The sequence below is a fragment of the Cyclopterus lumpus genome, chromosome 11, assembly GCF_009769545.1.
Source record: "Cyclopterus lumpus isolate fCycLum1 chromosome 11, fCycLum1.pri, whole genome shotgun sequence".
In the NCBI taxonomy this organism is placed as follows: domain Eukaryota; kingdom Metazoa; phylum Chordata; class Actinopteri; order Perciformes; family Cyclopteridae; genus Cyclopterus; species Cyclopterus lumpus.
This window is the reverse complement of record NC_046976.1, coordinates 3,338,731-3,361,154: the sequence shown is the minus strand read 5'-3', so window position 1 is coordinate 3,361,154 and position 22,424 is coordinate 3,338,731. Positions and strand designations below refer to the sequence as shown.

Genomic DNA, 22,424 nt, shown 5'->3' with positions numbered 1-22,424 from the left:
ATTTGAGGATGTGCGTGATGCAGAAGATGCCCTTCACAGCCTGGACAGGAAGTGGGTTTGTGGCCGGCAGATTGAAATCCAGTTTGCCCAGGGTGACCGAAAGAGTAAGTGTTGAAACCTTTTCCAATTTAATTTTGCGACCAATCCGTGTCTGTCGTCAAGTGTTTTGGTCAAATGAAGCTGTCGAAGGGAGGCTGTCGATAGTAGAAGTGAGTTAAATGAAAACCAATATGAAATGTATCAGCAACATGCAAGAGAAAATATAAAAAACTAAGGGAAATGCTCTGCAGGTGTTTCTCGTTCCATTTAGGTATTCATACTGGGACACCTGAGTGGAGCTGTTGAAAGTTATGTAGTGTGTATTTATTTATCTTCTGATGCGCACATGACTGCAGGCACCAACTAAACTGGTCATGCGAGTGTCAACTGGTTCACGTCTGTAGCGGTGTACGCTTTCAGAAAGCACTTTTTAACATTTGTATCGTCTCAAAAATAGAACACAGGAAAATCAAATACTGGTAACTTGCAGGAAAGTTAAGTGCTCATTACTTTATTTGTATTTTTTTATTTACAATGTAGCCCCAAATCAGATGAAGACGAAGGAACGAAGTTCTCCGGGCAGATCGTCCCGCCACGACGACCACGATCGGGACGGCCGGCGCAGACGTTCGCGCAGCCGCAGCTACGACAGACACAGATCGCGCAGCCCTTCTCACGATCGCCACCGCAGGCGGTCCGAGAGTCCTCGCGAGTGAGTTTACGTTCTTACTTTCAGCAGACGGTATTCCTCCCAATTGTTGTGCATTCATGTTTGTTCGAAAGGGAGCGTAAACCTTTGGTGTCTGCCTTCAGGTCCCGTGGACGGGTGTATGGAGGAAGAAGCAGGAGTCGCGAGGATGAAAGGTATAACTTCTCTTTGACTGTGGTTTGCATCTGTTTGGGACAGACAGTGAAAAACAATGTAAACAATAGCATACTTATTTAATTGTACACAACGTACCTGTAATAGAACACACTTGGTCATGTCTTTGGGGTAGGCTATATGTCCCACCCCTCCTTTACTGTGATTGGACGGCTGGGTAAAAAGCGACAGTATATTGCTGTACAAATACACTCGGGCAGTATTGTTGTAGTGACATTTTTTAGATAACTGTTATAAGCATTTGACACGCAGAACATTCATGTTGAGTCCCCCAGGATTTCGGACCGCCACCGTGTCTAAGTGGTCGTGTGTGTGTGTGTGTGTGTGTGTGTTCAGATACAGACAGAGGCCTCGGAGAGAGTCCAGAGGGAGATCCCGCTCCCGCTCCAAATCCGTGTCTCCGCGAGAAGCCGTCAACCCGGCATCGACTTCCCATTACACCGAGGAAGAAGTGCGACGGACACACACTCCATCCCGCTCCAGGTCCCGGTCCGCGTCCAAATCCCGCTCTCGGTCCCGCTCTCGGTCCCGATCCTGGGCTGGACGCAAGTCGGGGGGCCGCTAGAAAAGTACCTGCTCCCTCCGCCCCCTTTCTATCCGTCGTTGTGTCAGATTCACCAGAGCTGGTGCGTCTGGCGAGAAGTGTTTGTTTTGACATGAATGTAACGTCCACTGAAGCATTTATAGAAAGCTTGTTTTTGCGGCTCCATTTCAAGAAGAATAATGCTGGTCCTTTGCTTGGTTTTATCCAATAGTATTGGTGAGATTTCCTGATTTAGAAATATGAACCAGTCAGCGGTTTGTGTGTTCAGTGGTAGTCGGGCAGGAATAGTTGTCTTTTTTTATACACATTTACTGAGGTTTTTGTTTTCTAAACCCTATGCACCCATTTTTGCAAAAAAAAAATAACATTCAGTATTTTAAAATGAATCCAGTCTGTTAGCGAACCAAACCAGCGTTTCTGTGTGTTTTATGTCAAATCGTGTACTTTTTAATCTACCTGCCGACCTTTCTCCAGAGGTGTTTTATGTTTTTCTTCACTTCTTTCAGCCACCGGTGTGCATTTATTTTACTATATGAAAACAAATATTCTAAAACTCAATTCAGAGAATCTGTCACATTGAACACCTGTACTGACAAAGTAGCAGACTGTATTTTTAGATGCACTGCTGTACCCCCTATACACAATTGAGGGGGGGGTGAATAATAAGAAAATTAGTCAATGACCACCTGGGAGAAAAACATTTAAAAAAATGATGTGACGGATGTGGTCTGTGTTGGAAAAAGATGAGTATACACAAGTATTGAGACTAAAACACACAGGAACACTGCTGTGGTCCGGAAGTGTAAGATGTTGTCGACATGTGACTTTCACCACAAACTGTTAAACATTTACATTAATCTGTTTTATTTTTGTGGTGGTTTCTGTATGATTAGAACTCTCTTTTTTTTTTTAAAGGTATTTTATTTTTGTAACTTTTCTCCCAAATTTCAGTTGTGAGAGGAGCAACACGCTCTCGTTGGTGTTTGCACGACTGTGTTGCTGGTTTTTCAGAATGAATCTTGTCCCTGCATGTTTGTTCTCTTATCTTCTACCTTTAGTAGGAAGACAACTCTTATTTTGAGTAATAAATGGATAACATTTAGTATAAGGAAACGGTGTGTGACTTCACTTTGTAAACTTGGTCCACTGATGATGAAGAAGCGTAACTTTATTTCGGGAATTCAAGGAGAGAGAATGGAGTAAACAAGGAGAATAAGTTAAATCCCAGTCTGCAGTCATCTGCACGGAAAACGGACCGGTCCAACCAGGAGCATTGATTTACTTATAATGGATCAGTAGCTGGGAGGAACAGCTTAAATTAGATTTGTGGTGAAGAAGCAACCATGGATGAAATCGGACGTGCCCCATTGATCGCTGTATTGAAAAAACAAACAAAAAAACATTGATTAAACGAGTACAATGGAGGCTTAATGTGAATTACTTCATCAGGAAGAGCCGGAATATGGTTGAGCGTTGGTTTCGGGATACAGAACCATCTGAACCAGGATCACTGGTCTTTACACTGCAGAATACATGACCCACATAGAGGCTCAGTTTGTCCAACTGTACTTAACACTGTACTTGTAGTACTACGTCTGGTGCCGGTTCACCTGAAACTGCTCCTGGATCTGTTAAAAGCTGCTGAACAAATCTCTGAGCGACCTCACAGGGGTAGTAGACCTGAAACATTTAATCAGTCAACTGACAGAAAACACATGTGTAATCCTTTTGATCTTCTTTTTTGTAAAATAGTGTACAAATTATAGTATGACGATGATACCGTCATAGTTTTAGGTTTGTTCAGATCTGGACAAAGCAAACAATTTGAAGAAATAAATTGTAATGGCAATAATTACTGATTCGTCGATTAAATATGCTGTAACCTTCCTAAATTCTGACTAATCCTATTTAACGGACGTTTTTTTTGATTTTATAAATCAATATTTTTGGACCGATGAATCATGTCAATGGTTTCAGCTGCAGCAACCAACTCAGAGCAAGCAAGATCATATCGCGCAGCTCATTAGTTTAATGTGTCATATATTGCTGTTTTTAACTAGGCTGAGATTCAAATCAGGATCCTGGTCCTCTCCCGAAGCATCTTCTTGACATGGATCATCATCCACTTTCCAATATTCCCATCAAACCCAGTGCGTGCCACGCGGAGGATCAAACCAGTTCAGGGTCCTTTAGGGTTCAACCGCAAACGTCCGGCACACCCGTATGAATTGCTCCGCGTGTCACCCCTGATGACCGGGCTGGAGCTCACACACCGCTGCGAGGGAAATGGCAACAGGCAGCGCGTCCGTATCGATCGCTGCTGTCGTTCACCGGCTATAAGTTGTGAACCACCGGAGCCAGCAGGGCTCGTCTGTCACTGTCCGGTTTCCACCCACGGTGGAGAGTGAGGTCTCGGTGAAGACGACACTCGATGTGCTTGTAGGATTGTGTCCAACAGCATCAGCAGCGTTCTTGCCAGAAGGCCTTTATTGGTACATTTCATATCCAAGATGAACGGTAAGTAGGCTTATTTTAAAATACATATCACAAAGTGAGCTCATTATATCAGCTTCATATGGTGCATGTCGTTGTCGGAAAAACACTGTTTTTATTAACTTATGAAATAACATCATAGAACAATATATCGTTTTATTTGGATGCTGCTGAATGTTATCATGTATTTCACACGGGTATAAGAACAAATGAAAATACCTCATGCTACAATTTAAGATTCATAGCAGTTTAATTAGTAACTTTAATCCTAGCAGTACCAGAGTGTGCAAATACTCTATTAAGTCGTGCATTCGAACTTTGATCTTAAAAGTGCATAAGAACTATCAGAGAAGTACTTAAAGTGGCAAGAGTAAAACAATACTATAAGATTTTTATCGACACCATTATCGCCTTTTAAAATCCTTTAATCAGGCTTCTTCCGCAATCATAACTTAGATGTGTATTCCTTCGTCCGCTACAGCACTGCCAATGTAAAACATGGGAGACTGGAACTTCCTTGGTGGGATCTTGGAGGAGGTGCATATCCACTCCACCATGGTCGGCAAGATCTGGCTGACCATCCTGTTCATATTCCGGATGCTGGTGCTGGGCGTCGCGGCGGAAGATGTGTGGAACGACGAGCAGTCCGACTTCATCTGCAACACGGACCAGCCGGGCTGCCGCAACGTCTGCTACGACCAGGCCTTCCCCATCTCCCTCATCCGCTACTGGGTGCTCCAGGTCATCTTCGTGTCCTCGCCCTCCCTGGTGTACATGGGCCACGCCATCTACCAGCTGCGGGCCCTGGAGAAGGAGCGCCACTGCAAGAAGGTGGCTCTCCGTCGGGAGCTGGAGGCGGTGGATGCGGAGCTGGTGGAGTTGCGGCGGAGGATCGAGAAGGAGATGAAGCAGCTGGAGCAGGGGAAGCTCAACAAGGCTCCGCTGAGGGGCTCCCTGCTGTGCACTTATCTGGTCCACATTGTCACGCGCTCGGTGGTGGAGGTCAGCTTCATGGTGTGTCAGTACATCCTCTACGGACACCGGCTGAACCCCCTCTACAAGTGCGAGCGGGAGCCGTGCCCCAACGTGGTTGACTGCTTCGTCTCCAGGCCCACGGAGAAGACGGTGTTCATGGTGTTCATGCAAGGGATCGCCTGCATCTCGCTCTTTCTCAGCCTCCTGGAGATCATGCACCTGGGATTCAAGAAGCTCAAGAGGGGCATCCTGGACTACTACCCGCACCTGAAGGCCGACCTGGACGAGTATTACGTCGACAAGTCCAAGAAGAACTCGGTGGTGCATCAGGTTTGCGTGGGCACGTCCGTGGGTCGCAAGACCACCATCCCCACGGCGCCGTGTGGATACACATTGCTGTTGGAGAAGCAGGGCAACGGGCCCACCTACCCTCTCCTCAACGCCTCCTCTGCATTCGTCCCGATAAAAGGGGACCCTGGCGCAAAGCCGGACGGCCACAAGGACGTCAAGGAGGGAGTGCCGAGCCCCACGGAGCAGAACAGCAACCCCAACAACACGAGCAGTGAGACGCGTTCCCCTCCCGCGGACAAGCAGGAGGAGCCGGAGGAGCAGTGTTCGCCCCGTCGAGAGCGCATGGAGTGCTCCAGCTCCGAGTACCCCACCCTCCCCGTGGCGGACGCCTCATCGTGTGCCACGATGTCGGGCGTTGTGAGGAAGTCGCGGAGGGTCAGTCCACCGTGGAACTGCTCAACACTGGTGGAAGGGAACGGCTCGGACAGCGGAGACTCCTACCCCGGGAACAACAGCGTGAAGCTGCGCAGCGGCTGCATCGGACCCCGAGCGAGGATGCTCTCCAAGTCAGACATTAAGAGGCCGAGCAGGTCTCAAAGCCCGGACTCGGCGGGGGAGCTGAGCTCGGTGTCCCGACACAGCCGGGAGAGCAACAGCCCTGGCGCCTCCTCTCCGAACCGCCGGGTGTCGGCGGCGAGCAGCGGCAGCAGCAGAAGGGCCCCAACTGATCTGCAGATATAAACCGACAGTACGCTCGTCGCCATTGGCAACCGAAACTCGCCAGGTGTGGGTGCAAGTTTTGTGTGGGCACTTTTCACACATTTAGAGAGCTCTTTAAACATTATAACAAGCTCAAAAGGCCTTTGTTACTCGTTGCTGTGGAGACTATGATCTTGACTCCAAAGAGCAACCTTTTTTCCCCCAATAGATCTGCAACCCAACATTCACTTTTCTGAATCTGCCAGGTGAGCAGACCACAATGGACTGTTTAGTTTCAGTACATTAACTGTTCTGTTACAGAGATTCAGATGGACATTTAATGATTTGACTGTACGCATCAGCTCTGTCTGAATGATTAGAGGGGAATGGAAAACTGAACCACAAATCTATAATGTTGTTTCAGGTCACAACGTGCTGTTACGCAACCGGATACTTTTAAATCAGTGACGCTGTCTGAGCGATTGCAACCCCGAAGTTCTTCACTAAGAACATGAAACATAAAGATGTCTCTGATGAGAAAGAAGTGCTAAATATCTATGCGCTGTTATGGTGACATGAATTTTTAAAAAATGGTGTTTAATGTGCTGTCATTTATCAGACTTTAATTTCTCTTTGGGCACATGAGCAGCAAACTCTGAATGATTGCTTTTGTATGACAATTGTCTGACTCATCAATACAGATGATATCAATTAAAGGCCATTAAAAAAATATATTATTATAATTATTATTTTGTATTTATTTCTGATGTAAGCAGAATCCTGTGATTGAAAACCGAGGAACAGTTGTACATTTCAGACATCAAGAGAAGAACTGTTGCCAAATGCTGAAAAAAACATTTTTATTTATGACAAAGCAAAGGTGCTTGAAACATAACAATAAAAATAGTGATTTTGTATTCACTGTACATCCCTTATATAAATATTGTTTTGATGTTTTTACCCCAGACAGCAATGACAAAAGCCCTCCGTTCTACTCTGCAGACCCCTCCTCAGATGATGGTTCATACTGCATCAGCTGGAAAATGATATTAAGGCAGAGGTCAGAGGTTAGAGGTTACAGCATCTGGACAGCTCTTGTTATCTGTAAATGTGGACTTCTACCAGCACCTCACCCTGTTTCTGAGCTCTTTGTTCTCCCCCATGAGAAGGTTGCATTTCTGTTGCAGGGCAGCCAGCTCCATGCGAAGAGCCTCAGCATCCGCTGGCTCTGGACCAGCCCCGCCGAGCTGAAGCTTTATGAAACTGTGCCGGGGGTTAAGGTCAACGTGCGTTTCTCTACTTTCTATGCACATACATCTTTCATTTTAACCAAGACAGATGGGTCCAGCTTGGTAATGAGCAACAACAGTGACTAGCTAGTGATCTAGCACAATAATCCAAGCTGTCCATTGACAGGAACACACCTAAGGTCAATCAACTCTTCTCTGCAAGTTTCCCCCAGGGATCCCTGAAGACGTTCATCATTACAGTCACACCATCACACGCCTGTTACCCCTGAAGAGATCCATAACGCTGTCCACGTGAGGAAAGGATACTCCAGGGCATTGTCGGGTTTGTCGGTCTCTTCATAAAGTGCCACTAAAACTGCAAGTGGAGAAACCAAACGGTCAAGAAGCAGCGCAAGCAGGGATATTGGTGGAAACCACGCGCATGCGTGAGTTCAACACCTTGCATCCAGTGCACAATTAGCGTGTTTCCGTGTTTCTTGTGCACATACCGCTCGTTATAGTGTCAAGGACTCCCGATTGTTCGAGATATCTTCTAAATTGTTCTCGCTTCGAGTCTGAGGCCTGAAACACGAGACACATATTTGACTTCACGCTTACACAAAGGTTAACTTAGCTAAGTTAGAAAGACTCGTCTGATTGGTTTCATATCCACGGCCGAATAACCGGTTAAATAACGACAGTTAAAGTGTGCCACTGCTCTTAATGTTAGCTTCCTCTCCACATTGCTATGATGCTAGCTAGCTAGCAAGCTAGCACATAGTACACCAGCATATAACATTTAGCGAGTACATATAACGAATAGCTGCAGAAAGTATGTCACCAAATACTCACTCTGTAATGGGCCATGGGTGCGACGACGGCTGTATAATGTACAGGAGCCCGACAATGTGCTAACTTGAGTTTGGTGATTTAATGACGTTTGCTGGTTCTATGTTTGCTTCAACATACAGGAGGTGGACTCGTTGCCATAACAACGCGTAAAACGGTTGCCGGAAATTCATTTATTAGGTTTAATTTGGTGAAATAGCCTAATTAAAGACATATATGATGCTGAACAGTTGTGAAAAATAAGTTTAGAAATAGTATTTATTTTTGTTTTTTTTGGAGAAGCAAACCGCTGTAGTTTGAGCCAGAGAGGGGGCGGGCCAGGCGTTGGTCATGTGCTCGGATGTCACCTCCTGAGAGTCGATTGATAAAACATCTGCACCGTCTTAACCGGATAGTCTAAAAGCAGGTGTAGCCGGTCCACTCTTTTCTAGACCTACGGTCCCTCAGAGCTTTGCTCATGTGACTGCGAGACACAACACAGCTGTCTCACCGGCTGAGATGAAGATACATAACATATATGCTACTTGTACCTTCGTGTCTTCTTAACTAACCTCCCGTGTCTTTGGTTTACAACTAACCTACTTCACAAGGTAAGATGTATTTGTCGAACTATTCTTAAAAGTTGACGTTACACATGAATAGGGCAGTTATAGCGCGTGAAGGAACAAGCTAAGCTGTGTAGCGTTACAGTTTCACTGTGTGTTGTGCTCACGTTCATGGAGCGCTACACGGTTTATGTCATGTGACACAACAGACATTCACAAACAACTGAGGCTTTCCTTTACTGAAACTAGCTTCAAAATGCTACAATAATAAGGTTATGCCTTAAAGACAGTACAGGTTGCTGTTGATATTTATGTCATTTAGCTACAGATAAGACATTTCGCATTGTAATTTCCACTTGTTTTAATATTTATGAATGACATTTGACATTATTTAGCCACATTGGACAATGTTGTGGTGTTCTTTAGTGGAGTGAGGCGTTGGTTGACCTACCAGACCACCACCTGTTTCATGCCATTATAGTCTCTTATGCTGTTTGCTTGGAAATAACAATCTAATAACATTACTTTGGGCTCTGGTAACTTGTGGTTGGTGCTCTACTTTATCTCAATTATAAAAATCAGTTTCCAGTTAATTGACCGTGATATATAGTAACAGGGTGTAGGTTTGAGCCCTTATTTATTTAGATGTCAGTTTTGACAATAGGGCTTAAAAATGCAACTTGGAAACGTAAAAAGTTTCCATAGTAATAACCTTTTCATCCCCAGTTCACCCCGGACAAGGGACATTTTAGTTTTATAAAAAAGTAAATGAAATGAGCAGTTTTTTTTTATCTCATGGTAGGCTCACATATACACACACTCACTTGCAGACGACATGAGTCACATGGGAACGGCAAAAAACATATGATCTGTCATACAGACAAACCTACCACGTAAATGTCCTGAAAGTACAGTCAGTCACTCGCCGTACGCAGCATAATTAGGTAAAGTTAGGATCAAAGTTTTGAGTCGTCGATGTTCCTCAGGCAATATGTATTGACCTGAAATGTGAAACTCATTGAGATTGCCTGGACAGACGAGCTGTAGGGATAATCAAAGAGTCATCCATCCATCCATTATCAGCCGCTTATCCGGGGTCGGGTCGCGGTGGCAGCAGGTTCAGTAGGCCGACCCAGGCTTCCCTCTCACCCGCAGCACTTTCCAGCTCATTCTGGGGGATCCCGAGGCGTTCCAAGGCCAGCCGGGAGATATAATCCCTCCAGCGTGTCCTCGGTCTTCCCCGGGGCCTCCTACCAGTTGGACATGCCCGGAAAACCTGTAATGGGAGGCGTCCAGGAGGCATCCTGACTAGATGCCCGAACCACCTCAGCTGACTCCTTTCGACCTATAGTCACGAACTCTGGGTCGTGACCGAAAGAACGAGATCTCGGATAGAAGCAGCCGAAATGAGCTTCCTCCGTAGGGTGGCCGGGCTCAGCCTTAGAGATAGGGTAAGGAGCTCGGACATCAGGGGGCAGCTTGGAGTCGAGTTGCTGCTCCTTTGTGTCGAAAGGAGTCAAAGAGTCATGTAACAGTTTATTGACGTGATGACCTCAGGCCTTGGTTGAAAACTTGTACATCTGACGACAAGTTCTCGACCTTTTGTAACCCCTTCCAACCCACAAAACAGTATTGGAACCCTACAGACAAGTTTATTGGGCTCAGTTCCTAAGAATGTTTTTACAAAAGGTTTTCTGCTCCAAGCAACATCACGAGTCGGCACTTTTCTGCCAGTCAAAGCTAAACAGCAGCAAATGTGAGAAGTGAAACTTTGAACAGTGACTAAGCAGTTATATTGATTACCTCTATCGACAAATCCAATATATATATTGTAATAGCACTTAATGTAAAGAGTTATTACTCTGATCAATTATATGAAGCTGAAACAAACGATTATTTCCATTATTGATTCATCGTTTTGTCTATTAAATATCAGAAAATAGTGAAAATATTTCTTATAATATCCCAGAGTTGAAGATGGTGAATATTTTCATGTTTTAACCAACTGTTGTGAACAGACGTGTATCAAACACAGTATACATATATGTTGTGTGACCTTTTTTATTTCTTGTTCAGAGAGACAAGCTCCCACTGAGCTTCATCCTCCTCCTCATCATCTCTCCACCTTGCTCTGCATTGGATCCATTCTGCGCTTCAGTAAGTTTGCGGCCTTGGTGAAACTTTTTCGACATCTCGTGGAATCATGAAGCGTCACTGTGTGTTTGTGTGTTATCAGGCTTCCTCTCAAAACCTGCTGATGTGCCGTGCCCACTATCTTCTAAATCCACACGTCTGTGTCATGTGTTGCTCTAACACTGTTCGTCATCGTTTGTATTTTTCCATGTCTCCTGATCAGTACCTTTTTCCGTCCAGCAGGTTTCAGGGACACCATGGCTCAGTGACATCATTTTTCCAACTTAATATTTCCCGGGTGAGCCGAGTGCCATGCCGCTGACAAATGGCCACTACTCCATCAACTCGGCACCTCTGGACGAGAGCGAGGACATTGAACCCCTCATCGAGAGCGATGCAGGTGCGTGTTCTCTTTGTCGCGGGAAAACGTGTGTTTTGATCAAGATTTGGGGTTTGCAAACTCAATAGTATTTGTCTTTAAGACTGCAACTAACAGTTATTTCCATAATTCGTATTATCCCAATATGATGTCATGAAATATCTTGTCAGGTCCAACCTAGTGGGATTTTTTTTTTACTTAAAAATAATTAGATTAAATAATTATCAGATACATTTTCAGTCAATCGACTAATCGTTGCAGCTGTGTTTATATTTGTATTTAACATAACCTCTGGTGCAAACAAAGACATTAAACATGATTGATCTTTTTAAATAATTTTCTGAACATGCACAATATGCTTTTCTCTGCTTGTGTCACTGCGCTTTCTCCACATTTCGATGCATGTCTGTGTTTTGTGTAAAAGCACAACATGCTTTTCCCTTTATTATGTTGTAGCTCTGGAGTCATGTTCACATCAGCACCTCTGGTTTGAGATCACCTCTCCTGTTATGTAAGATCTTAATGAGGGGAGCTCGCCATCAAATGACTGCAGTAAAACAGATGATGCTGCAGAAATAAAGACAAAGAGGCAGTGGCTGTGTGAGCCAGAGCTGACCCTTAAACTGCCTTCAATGCCAAATATGATTTTTAAAAATCTTTTTACATTTTTTGTAATCAGGCAGTCTCATTGAGATTAAGGTATCTTTTCCAAAAGAGAAACATTTGTATGTTTTTCACAATGACTAGACGACATGTAAACATCCTTGTGTTCTATGTGGACAGTCCCTCCCCAGTGCTGCTCGGCTCGCCTCAACCTGGCCTTCCTGATGTTCTTGGGGTTCTCTGTGGTCTACGGTCTCCGTGTCAACCTCAGTGTTGCCATGGTAGCCATGGTGAATACCACTGACCCTGAACCATCCCAGAACAGCTCTTTAATCAATGCCTGTCCACTGCCAGCGGGGTCGGAAAACACCAGTGACCCTTTCCTTCAACCTAAGGGGGTAACAAACAGTTTCTACATTTATTTTTCTTTCACTCATTCTTAAACATTTTATAACGTGTTTAGTTTGGGACCAAACACTTGATCAATAAAAGATAGATAAGAGACATCAGGGACTTTAAACTAAAATACTTTTCATTTTGATAGATAAAAGGGTCTTTGCCTGATATTTGAAAGTGGATCTCATTTCTTTCCGCTTTGATCCTTTTTACACATGTATTATAAAAACATATTGTATACGACCTCTATTACCTTTTCCAGGCGAAAACTCATCAGATCTTACATCAGATGGAAATGTGTTGGTGGCCTATCAACAATGTCTGAATGCCAAAAACACTCCCGCCCTCTTGTCCTAGATCCCCCAGTACCCGTGGGACTCGGAGACTCAGGGCTGGATGCTGGGGGCCTTTTTCTTCGGCTACCTGTGCACACAGATCCCGGGTGGCTACCTGTCCGATCACTACGGGGGGAGGATCTTCTTGGGTTTGGGAGTGCTGGGCACCGCTGCCCTTACGCTGCTCACCCCTCTGGCTGCCAAGATGGGCTCATACTGGCTGTTTGCACTACGAGCGTTGGAGGGCTTTGGGGAGGTAAGAGCGTGTTGAGTTGGATGTGCAGGAGGCCGTGTGTGTGTGTGTGTGTGTGTGTGGGGGGGGGGGGGGGGTCAATCCTTTGGTCTATAAAGCGATTAATCGATCATCAAAATAGTTGCCGATTAATCACTTGCAGCTGTCTTGCATCCCAGAAATAGGATTTGAAACCTACATTCTATATCGGTAAAAGAAACATGGCGCTGCCTGCTTCTCCGTCTCACTCTCGTCCCGTCTCACTGCTTGTGTCTCTACGTCTCTCCAGGGTGTGACGTTCCCCGCCATGATGTCCATGTGGGCTCGGTGGGCTCCTCCTCTGGAGCGCTCTCGCCTGATGACCCTGTCGGGATCTGGGGGCAACTTTGGGGCCTTTGTGGCTCTGCCGCTCACCGGCTACGTCTGCCAGACATTAGGCTGGCCCGCTGTCTTCTACCTCTGCGGTGAGGGAGGGAAACCCAATACAATCACTTACCTCAGTCCCCAAGGCCACCTTGGCATGTAGTGCAGATCCCAATGCGAGCCAGGTCCGACCTCAGGGGGGGTCAGACTCGACAGTTACTGCGTCCTGGCGTGATCGGATGACAAACGTGTAACCTCGGACTTAGTCTCTCACAGAAAAGGATGCACAATAATAGCAAATTTACACATGCAAAAGGTAAAGTGCAGATCTGATTTAAATGATTAATATGCAAGAAATTAGATGTGATTAAATGATACTTGCTGCTTTATTTAACTTGGAGAAATCAGTTACAGTAATTTGTGGAATACTAAGACTACACAAAAGAAGTACTCGGATCTCCTACTTCAGTAAAAGTATTAATACCACAGTGTAGACATTTTCTGTTATAAGTAATAGTGCATTCAACAGCTTACTGAAGTAAAAGTACAAAAGTATTGAAATCAAAATGAACATTAAAGTTCCAAAAGTAAATAACTTTTTTTTTTTTTTTAAAGGGCCCCTCGTCGAATCCTCCATGTTATTTGACTAGATTATAATTGTTGATGCATTCACACGGAAGCGTCTCTAATGTTGCTGGTAAAGGTGGAGCTAATTCTAACTACTTGATGTACTAGCTTGGGAATTTCCCCATCAGTAAAGTCTTATCTAAACATGTTTTACCAAAACCGTTTCCGGAACCAAATTGAAACTACTTTCGTCCGTCATAGTGGCCTACTGTGACAGCTTTGAGAACTTTCTTCAGCTAAAGTGCGTGAAAAGGAGTTCTGCGTACATGGCAACATTATCGTGTTTGATTTCGGACCGCTGTGGTCTGTCAAAGTTTGTGAAATCACACCCGGAGATCGATGTAATTGCGGATGGCTGAGCTGCATGCAGACGCTGTCAGCTGCAGCAGGCAGCCTGTGTGGATCCTGGAATTTGCATCTGAATGACAGTCAGACACACACAAACACACAGACACACACACACACACACACACACACACACACACACACACACACACACTCTGTGACTCACCGGGCAGATGATAGTACATGTAGACAGTTCCTTGTTTCAGGTTTTATTCAAGACTTGACTTCAATTATAAACAAACACAGACAGTTAAAGTTAAATACACTTTATTTGTATTTATTTTACAGAGATTTCACTATGCCAATATTTTAAAAATACATTTTATTTCTATAACAAAAACAATAGAAGCCACAAGAAATATGACAATAGTGAGAGACAAAATAAAATAACTTGTATCACAAGCTAAATGCACATTTAAATACATGTGTTTTAAGTGCTGCTTTGAAAGTGGCGAATGATGGGGTGATGGGGAGAGTTCCAGAGGGAGGGGGCAGCAATGGAGAATGGATCACAATCACAACCAGAACCAGTTATTGCCAGTATGTTGGACATACAAGGAGTTTGTCTTGGCGGGTGGTGCATAACATTGGACAATAAGACAAATAAACACAGTGCCAGAAATATGAATATGTTCAATCTACAATTAAATTTACAATAGAATATGGAATAATGTAAAATTAAAATAAAGTGCAAAGGTAAACTGATAACAATACTCTATTGTTATATATGTATATGTACCATAAGTAACTCAAAATTCTGAAATACATGTAGTTGAGTATGAAGAACCATGTGAGTTGTAACGAACTAGAAGTATAAAGTAGCAGATGGAAATACTCAAGTAAAGTATCTCAAAATTGTACATAGATGCAGTACTTGAGTAAATGTACGTGGTACTTTCCACCACTTCACAAATGTATGTTTTTGCGTTATATCTCTGTGTCATGATAGTGATAATACTACTATTCCTCAGATTGGATTTTATAAATGTGCACGATACATTAGAGCAGTTTGATTTAGTTGTGACAACAAGCCTGAAAACTAACTTGTCCTCTCTCTCTCTCTCTCTCTCTCTCTCAGGGGGGGCTGGTTGTCTGTGGGCGGTCTTTTGGTTTGCGTTTGTATCAAATGACCCTCGCACGCACCGTCGAATCAGCAAAGAGGAGAGAGACTACATCATAAACTCCATCGGACCTCAGGTGAACACTTTTGATTGACTTTACCTCTTGATCTACTTTTTTTTCGGATGAAAAAAAACAAAAAGGTAGTAGTGATTAGAAATTACAAAAGAGTTTGAAAAATGAGGACCTGGAAGAACGAGATGCTCTGCTTTATTGCAGCTTCCTCTTTGTTGTTAGGACATGAAACTCTTTAAATCTTGGATATAAATGCACAACACCAAAACTATACCATGATATAGGAAGGTTTTTTTCAGTTATTTGGGAGTTTTTTTGATCCACACTTGACTGATAACAAGGCTTCAGTCCAGCTGTCTGTGAGAAGGGGAGTTGTGGATTAATTGAAACCCTCACACCTCTGATCCGTATTGGGAAATTCTTCTGACAGCAGGGTGATGTTGAACTTGAGTTCCCTCTCAAACTTCCTATTTTTAACTTCATTTTTGCGCTTCATTTCGTTCACTCACCAATAACGAAACGCACCATAAGCGACTCTTTTGGCCCCCTCCCTGGCTATATATTTAGTAGAATATTATAGACTCAAGACGAAACTGACAGGACAGGACAGAGAGACAAAAAAGACATCTGCTACTCGAGCACCACGGACAGCACCATGGATTTATCAGTAAACATCACAGTTAGGTGAGGGATATATTGGAGCCATTACTCGCACAAACCCCAGTCAGATAAAGGATCAAAGAGTCAGGCAGACTAGACTAGACTAAGGTATTCTGCCCCTCCAATCTCTCTGCTACTGGGGGACGGAGAGGTTAACAAAGGGGATGGCTCTGTCGTGTTTTCTCATGATTTTGTCATTGGTCTGCAGGGTACAGGTCATGGCTGGTCCGTTCCCGTGCTGCACATGCTGCTGTCGGCCCCTCTGTGGGCCATCATCATCACCCAGATGTGCTCAAACTGGTCCTACTACACCCTGCTCACCTCCCTGCCCACTTACATGAACGACATCATGCACTTTGACATCAAATCAGTGAGGTTTCGATTAATTTATTCCTCTGTTTCGTGTCAAAGATTATAGCAAACTAGGTGCGCTCCGATCTCCGCCAGGTGTGTCTGCAACGACGACTGCTGTACTGTGTGCTTAAATGAATACGACCCGCAGCTGGCGTCATAAAACACACTTCCTTTAAACTCCAAAACAAGCAGTGTTTTAAGGTATGAATCCGCTCTTCGGTTTTGAAATAGTGCCAGCTGTTGTAGATCACTCGGTGCAGTTTCACTTCAAACACACTATTTACTGAGCTTTCTAGGTATACCTTTGGACAAAGCCAAGGCTAGCTCTTTCCCCCTGCTTTCAGTCTTTATGCTAAGCTAAGCTAACCTGTCGCTGGCTTTAGCCTCATATTTACCATACCGACTTGAGAGTGGATTCAATCTTCTCAACTCCCTCTCTGCTTAATGATGTTTGGAATAATGTTCTTCGTAATGGTTACTGGGGTGTCTTTAGTGATGTTGGGGTCAAACCCGTCACAGAATTGGGCATCGCCTCTGACGAAATGTCTCTGTCTCCGTCCAGAATGGGTTCCTCTCCGCTCTGCCGTACCTCGGTGCCTGGTTGTTCTCGATGCTGTCGGGCGTCGCAGCGGACAGCCTCATCGAGAGGAAGGTGTTCAGCATCACCGTCGTACGCAAGCTCTTCACCCTCGTAGGTAAAAGAAACTCCCCCACTTAGATCCTCTGCGTGAATGCAGCCTTATCGTCTGATATTGAGGAGCAAAATGTTTTTATAAGATTCATTCAGCAGGACGATCTGCAGTAACATAGGACCAGTTTGATTGAAGGGAAATTATTATTTATTTTGCCATTTTTGTAATGTTTTGGAGTCTACCAGATTGGTCTAATGGCTCATAGTAAAGCATAGAAGCTCATAATATTTGATGCATCTTGGAATAATCAATAAGTATTTGTAGTAATAATGGGACCAGAATAATGGAACAGGAAGAGATCATTTTTTAGTAAGTTTACAATTTATGTTTATGTGTGTGTTTATTGTAGGAGTATTCTTCCATGATGGTATTGCCGTTTATACCCATAGACTGTATATAAGAAGTGGACGTAGTCGCCCATCGGTGAAGCCTCATTCTGCATTTTGGCCATCGCCATCTTGTTTTTCTCCACAACCAGAAGTGACACATTAAGGGTTGAGCTATGGACAACCGAACGTTGAACAAGACATTTGTAGGCAACCAAAATGTTACAATTAACTTTAACTTAAAGTGAAAACACACGGGGAAAGGGTTTAAGTTGTAAGACGAAAACACAGACAACTTGATGGAGCGCCCTGCCCCCACCCTGCTTTATTTTACCCTAAATCGGAGCAAACGAACTAAATGAACATCATGCTGTATTGAAGAAGACTTGAAACTGTCATGTGTAGCCACCGAGAGACAGGACCCAAACGTTGAAAAGAAACTTTATTCTTCACTTAACCAGTGGAATTACTTAAATAGAGGAATCACAGGTCTAACGCAAGCTATCACCAGGGATCTAACCAGGACGGACCAACACTGGGGAATGACACAAACAGGGTTTAAATACACAGGGAAGGTGCAGGTGATTGGACACAGGAGGACACAATCAGGGACAGGACAGACAATCACAGGGACAGGAAGTGCAGGAAAAAAAAGGACACAAGAGACGGGGACTTCAAAATAAAACAGGAAACGAGACACAACAACTCCAGATCCTGACAGAAACTAGAGATTGAGACCCCCTGATGGACATTAGAGGTAATGCAGTTTTAAGGCTCTTCAGCACTGGCTTTTCTTCACAGACCGCCTGCTTTTACATAATTCAAGTTTTCCACCACTAAATAATCAGCAATAACATGAAACATTACTACATTTACCAAAGAGAATTACATTTGTACTTGTCCTATACAAATACCAAAAGAAAATTAGCAAAAGTCCTCGGAACAAACCAACAGGGCAGCGGTGTGGTGGTTTCCATGTGTTTGAATGGAGAAATGCTGCCCTCATCTGGTTGAGATTCAGTAATGAAAAGATGACACAAGTATCCAGATGTACAGTAAGCAAACACAGTGGTTTATGTTTTATTCATAGTTACAGTTGAACGTAGAAAGACAGAAAGAGAACCAGTAACACCAGTGATGTTCTCTCAAGGTGTACTGGTATTTCCTTCCTCTTTTACCATCCACATCTTCTCTGCAGGTCTGTTGTCTGCGGCAGCGTTTCTCGTGGCTGTGAGTTACGCCGGCTGCAGCCACATCCTCACCGTCACCTTCCTCACCCTCTCCACAACCATAGGAGCGACCACGGCCTCCGGAGTCTACATGAACCAAATAGACATCGCTCCACGGTTGGTGATACCGTCCATATTTTATTTTATTATCAGAATTGTTGCCAATTCATATTCTGTTGATTCGACTGATCTAATCAACACTCAGATGTATGAATAGTCAAATGATGATGTGGCTTTCAGCTAAATACAGTGCATGCCTTATCTGTGTAACTACTACTAATTTTTGTTTACAATACATAAGAACATGTTCTCTCTCTCTCCTGCAGGTACGCAGGACTCCTTCTAGGAATCACCAACACATTCGGGACCATCCCTGGAATCTTGGCACCCATCGCTACCGGATACTTCACTGAGGATGTAAGTCTCATAACAGTGCATCTCTGTAAAAGTGCATGATTGGGTAACAACAAATATGTGAGGCTTGAGGCCAAGCTTTTAAAAATCTTGCCCCCCAATTGGGATGAAATTGACACATTATGGTTAAACTCTGTAAAACATTACAATAAACATGAGCAAATATATTGATGTTATACATCAATTTAAACAACAGAACTTGGGCTACAATAATCAGTAAGCCATTTCAATACAAATTAAACACCAACTAAAAGAATTATTAAAATATCATAATCATAATTTTGTCAGGAGTCAGCCCACTCAGCACGTTTTCAGAACTAGCAATCCGTAGCTCGCTGCTATCAGAAAAAGCCAGATAGCAAAGAGCAAGAGGATTTAACACAGATTCTAAACATCTTTAGAAAATCCTTCTGCACCAAAGCATCACCGAGATATGAGCCAAAGAACACAGCAACATGAATCGCTTTAGCGCTTTACAGTCAGCAAATGCTGCTTAGCTTTGTTGATTAGAAGAAGAATTGTATTGAACACCACAAGTAATATGCTTACTATACAAGTAATAGTAATATACAAATGAAATATATGGTTTGGTACATGAGACAATTCAAATTGCACAGTTGATGCCCAAATGTCCATTTTGCATAATTAATCCGTACTAAAACCTCTCTAACTTTGTTCTGCTTCACTTTTTCAAAGTCAAACATTGCAGAGACTGTTCACATATTTTTGATATGATCTGGGTGGGTTTAGACCTTTGCACCCAAGAGATAATCATCCTGAAAGTGCTTTTTCTTCTAGGCGAACCTGAAACTTCTATTTTTGTTGTGTTTATTTACTCTTAACCAGTAACACATACAGTATATACTAATATTTACACATCGGAACAAAAGCTCACATGAGATGGACATTAAATTGCATTAGTTGGTTGGTTGAAAAAAGCAAATGTTTGTGACAGGATTTAATACTGTTTTCTGATTCTTTTACAAACCAAACAATCAATCAATTGATAAAGGGAATAACCAGCAGATTAATCTATAATGAAAATAATCATTTGTTGCAGTCCAAATGTCAAAAGTGAGCTTCAGCTCAACCAACTACAATATTAAAATCCTGCTTGTACATGAATGCATGAAACACAGAGGACATCTTTCTGCATTCAGTACTTGTTTGAAGTACATTTTCCTGATTTATACTTTGAGGGATTTTCAATGTAGGACATTTACTTGGAACAGTATTTTTTCACAGTGTAGTATTGGTACTTTTACTGAGGTAAAGGATCTGAATACCTCTTTACCACTTACCTTGGAGGGTTTTCTTTCTTCTTTAAAACAAACTCCTTTCATCCCTTAAATGATTAGCTTTTCTCTCCATAAAACCTTGTTCTGTTGTTCACCGTCTTCTGGGGTCTTTAATGTCTCATTGAGAGATTTACAGCGACACACAGTACACAACACCAACAGGTCCCTGAAGTAACGCACTTCCCTCTCCTCCTCCGGTCGTCAGCGCACCCTGGCGGGCTGGAGAAAGGTGTTCTGGTTGGCTGCTGGGCTCCACGTTGCCGGTGCTCTCGTCTTCACAGTATTCGGCAGCGGGAAGGTCCAGCCGTGGGCCGTCGCCGAGGAGGACGGAGCGGAAGCTGAGAAAGACAGGAGCAGGTCCAACTCCACGTAAATCGTGAATATTCAGAGGAAGACATGGGACAAACAGAAGTGGCACAAGCAGGATAACTTTAATAGACAGTTGGAACCCAGGAAAAGAGATTACTACCTCTTTAAATTGTATAAATACGAGAACAAAATCTATGCTGTATTCACAGTGATCAAATGTATAGAGTGTTAGAGGTGTACAAACATCATTATCAGTCGAGAATAGCTTTTTATATTAGTGGACCAGGAAAGTTTGAGCAAGAATAATATAAATGTTGGGGATTCTTATTGTTATTTTTATCTATAACATCCTGGAAAGTTTCTAATCGGGTGAGCATTTGAACTGATTTGTATAACATTTCCAGCAAAGAGCTCATAATAGTAGTTTTAGTTTTTAGCCATATTTATACAGTAGGAAATTTTTTTTTCCTGAGCTGTGAATGAGACGGGACCCATTATATTCCATAAGTCTTTGAAAGTGTAATCAACCACTCTACCTTTACCGCTTTGTTTACAGCGGTGTCTGTTTCTAGGCAGACTAGCAGGAACCAAAGAAGCACTTTTATCATAATATACAAAAATATTTTTGCAAATAACTCTTTCTAGGACTTTTCTTTTTTTTTATCTTTAGAAATATAGGTTTCTTTAGTCTGATCAAGAAAAAAACCAAAGCACCTTCTCCTGCCAAGAATGTGATATTTTTTTGTTACAGTGCCATGAACTAAGACTTACTTTTTGAGATAAATTAGAAATATGTGCATTTGCAGCGTTTTTAATCTCACCGTTTCTACGATAATTGTTGTTTTTATAGACACAGGACTCAACCATTCTTTCTCTCATGCCTTCTGTCGAAATAAACTGCGATTGTAAATTCATACAATGTTTTTAAACAGATGCAATAATGTGTTCACCTTCTCTGGGCTTTGGAAATGTGTGAGGTTGTACAACATATATGAAATGTGTCTTAATTTATATTTTTTGTGGGAAGAATCAAGTCTGTTTTACTGAGCAAAACTAAAATCTGTGGGATATGAATGCAGTCTCTCTCTCTGTGTTTGAACATAATTATTCAAGTGATAGATGTTCCTTCAAGACAAAAAAAATATTCACGACTCAGATTATTTTAGGCTGCTCATTGATACACAATGTTTCTTTTTGGCCACTAGATGGCACATAAACTAAATACTAGCAGTGATCACTGGGTTGGCAAAAAACTACCTGTGTATACTTCCAGTGGTGGAGTAAGTAGCAATACCACAATTTAAAAAATACAAATTACAAGCAAAACTACTTTGTTCAGAAAGTTACTTTAGTAAAAAATATTACCAAGAAAGTGGACTTAAAGTATAAAAGTGGCCAACTGTGGGTCAGTGGTTAGCAGGTCCGTCTTTCAATCAGAGGATCGGTGGTTCGATCCCCGGCTCTGCTAGCCCTAGTCGATGTGTCCTTGAGCAAGACACTTAGCCCCTAATTGCTCCCTGTGGCTGTGACTACAGTGTATGAATGTAATTCGCTTTGGATAAAAGCGTCAGCTAAATGTAATGTAAGTACTCACTATGCAGCCAAAAAGGGCTCTGATTCTTACAGTACTTTGTATTATACTATTAGCTAGTTGTAGTAGATAAATTCCTTTTTTTTATACTGTTGGGTGGTTTAATTTACTGTAGAACAATGCACCGTATTTATATTTAACTCATTATTGATTTTCAAAGTAACCCCAGGTATCAAATAAATGTAGTGCAGTAAAAAGTCAGTAATGGAGTACAAAATAAAAACACTAATTACATTTGACTTCATTGAGTTTTTATTCGAAATACTTAAGTAAAATGTCCTGATTATATTTACAAACTGTAAACTTGTAAGTACTTTTACATCATCTAACTGCTGAACTACATCAACTGGTGCTGAACTGATGGGGGTGTCGTGTCTCTTTAAGAATCCATGGGCGTAGCTCTTGTTACAAGGATGGCGTTGGAGCTTGCATCAGATTTTTCGATGAATGACCCGGA

The 22,424-nt window shown here is 42.8% G+C and overlaps 4 protein-coding genes across 5 annotated transcripts in view; 3 read left to right on the top strand and 1 right to left on the bottom strand.

The window, feature by feature from the left end:
• Positions 1–2,579, top strand: part of LOC117739068 (serine/arginine-rich splicing factor 10-like) — a 5,093-nt gene extending 2,514 nt beyond the window's left edge. Inside the window, exons 3-6 of the mRNA XM_034545345.1 lie at positions 1–104; positions 580–751; positions 853–903; positions 1,259–2,579. Coding sequence (XP_034401236.1) covers positions 1–104; positions 580–751; positions 853–903; positions 1,259–1,487 — 556 coding nt within the window. The 3' untranslated portion in view covers positions 1,488–2,579. The remainder of the gene's footprint in view (positions 105–579; positions 752–852; positions 904–1,258) is intronic.
• A 1,851-nt stretch (positions 2,580–4,430) lies between these two features.
• On the top strand, positions 4,431–5,966 carry LOC117738934 (gap junction alpha-9 protein-like). The gene has a single exon (XM_034545119.1). The coding sequence runs from the start codon at positions 4,458–4,460 to the stop codon at positions 5,964–5,966; it is 1,509 nt and encodes a 502-aa protein (XP_034401010.1). The 5' UTR covers positions 4,431–4,457.
• Positions 5,967–6,772: 806 nt separating this feature from the next.
• On the bottom strand, positions 6,773–8,329 carry mycbp (MYC binding protein). Its single transcript, XM_034545159.1, has 5 exons — positions 8,006–8,329; positions 7,663–7,735; positions 7,481–7,529; positions 7,058–7,187; positions 6,773–6,960 (listed from the first exon to the last, which is right to left on the bottom strand). The coding sequence occupies exons 1-5, from the start codon at positions 8,018–8,020 to the stop codon at positions 6,916–6,918; spliced, it is 312 nt and encodes a 103-aa protein (XP_034401050.1). The 5' UTR covers positions 8,021–8,329; the 3' UTR covers positions 6,773–6,915.
• Positions 8,330–21,447, top strand: si:ch1073-513e17.1 (sialin). Of its 2 annotated transcripts, none has more exons than XM_034545158.1 (12): positions 8,330–8,592; positions 10,624–10,704; positions 10,924–11,080; positions 11,843–12,060; positions 12,416–12,649; positions 12,915–13,089; positions 15,039–15,157; positions 15,963–16,124; positions 16,671–16,803; positions 18,325–18,472; positions 18,682–18,772; positions 20,273–21,447. In XM_034545158.1, the coding sequence occupies exons 3-12, from the start codon at positions 10,993–10,995 to the stop codon at positions 20,438–20,440; spliced, it is 1,536 nt and encodes a 511-aa protein (XP_034401049.1). In that variant the 5' UTR covers positions 8,330–8,592; positions 10,624–10,704; positions 10,924–10,992; the 3' UTR covers positions 20,441–21,447. The 2 variants fall into 2 exon arrangements, with proteins under 2 accessions (XP_034401049.1, XP_034401047.1); XM_034545156.1 differs by having other exon boundaries at positions 10,921–11,080.
• Positions 21,448–22,424: the final 977 nt, after the last annotated feature.

Excerpts from the sequence above, each read along its gene's own strand:
- LOC117738934 (XM_034545119.1), top strand. The coding sequence starts at position 4,458 with ATGGGAGACTGGAACTTCCTTGGTGGGATCTTGGAGGAGGTGCATATC.
- si:ch1073-513e17.1 (XM_034545158.1), top strand. The coding sequence starts at position 10,993 with ATGCCGCTGACAAATGGCCACTACTCCATCAACTCGGCACCTCTGGAC. Across the intron at positions 11,081-11,842 it reads CCTCATCGAGAGCGATGCAG|TCCCTCCCCAGTGCTGCTCG; the intron begins GTGCGTGTTCTC and ends CTATGTGGACAG. Across the intron at positions 16,125-16,670 it reads TGCACTTTGACATCAAATCA|AATGGGTTCCTCTCCGCTCT; the intron begins GTGAGGTTTCGA and ends GTCTCCGTCCAG.
- mycbp (XM_034545159.1), bottom strand. Across the intron at positions 7,188-7,480 it reads AAACCCGACAATGCCCTGGA|TTTCATAAAGCTTCAGCTCG; the intron begins GTATCCTTTCCT and ends CCCCCGGCACAG. Across the intron at positions 6,961-7,057 it reads ACAAAGAGCTCAGAAACAGG|CTGATGCAGTATGAACCATC; the intron begins GTGAGGTGCTGG and ends ATCATTTTCCAG.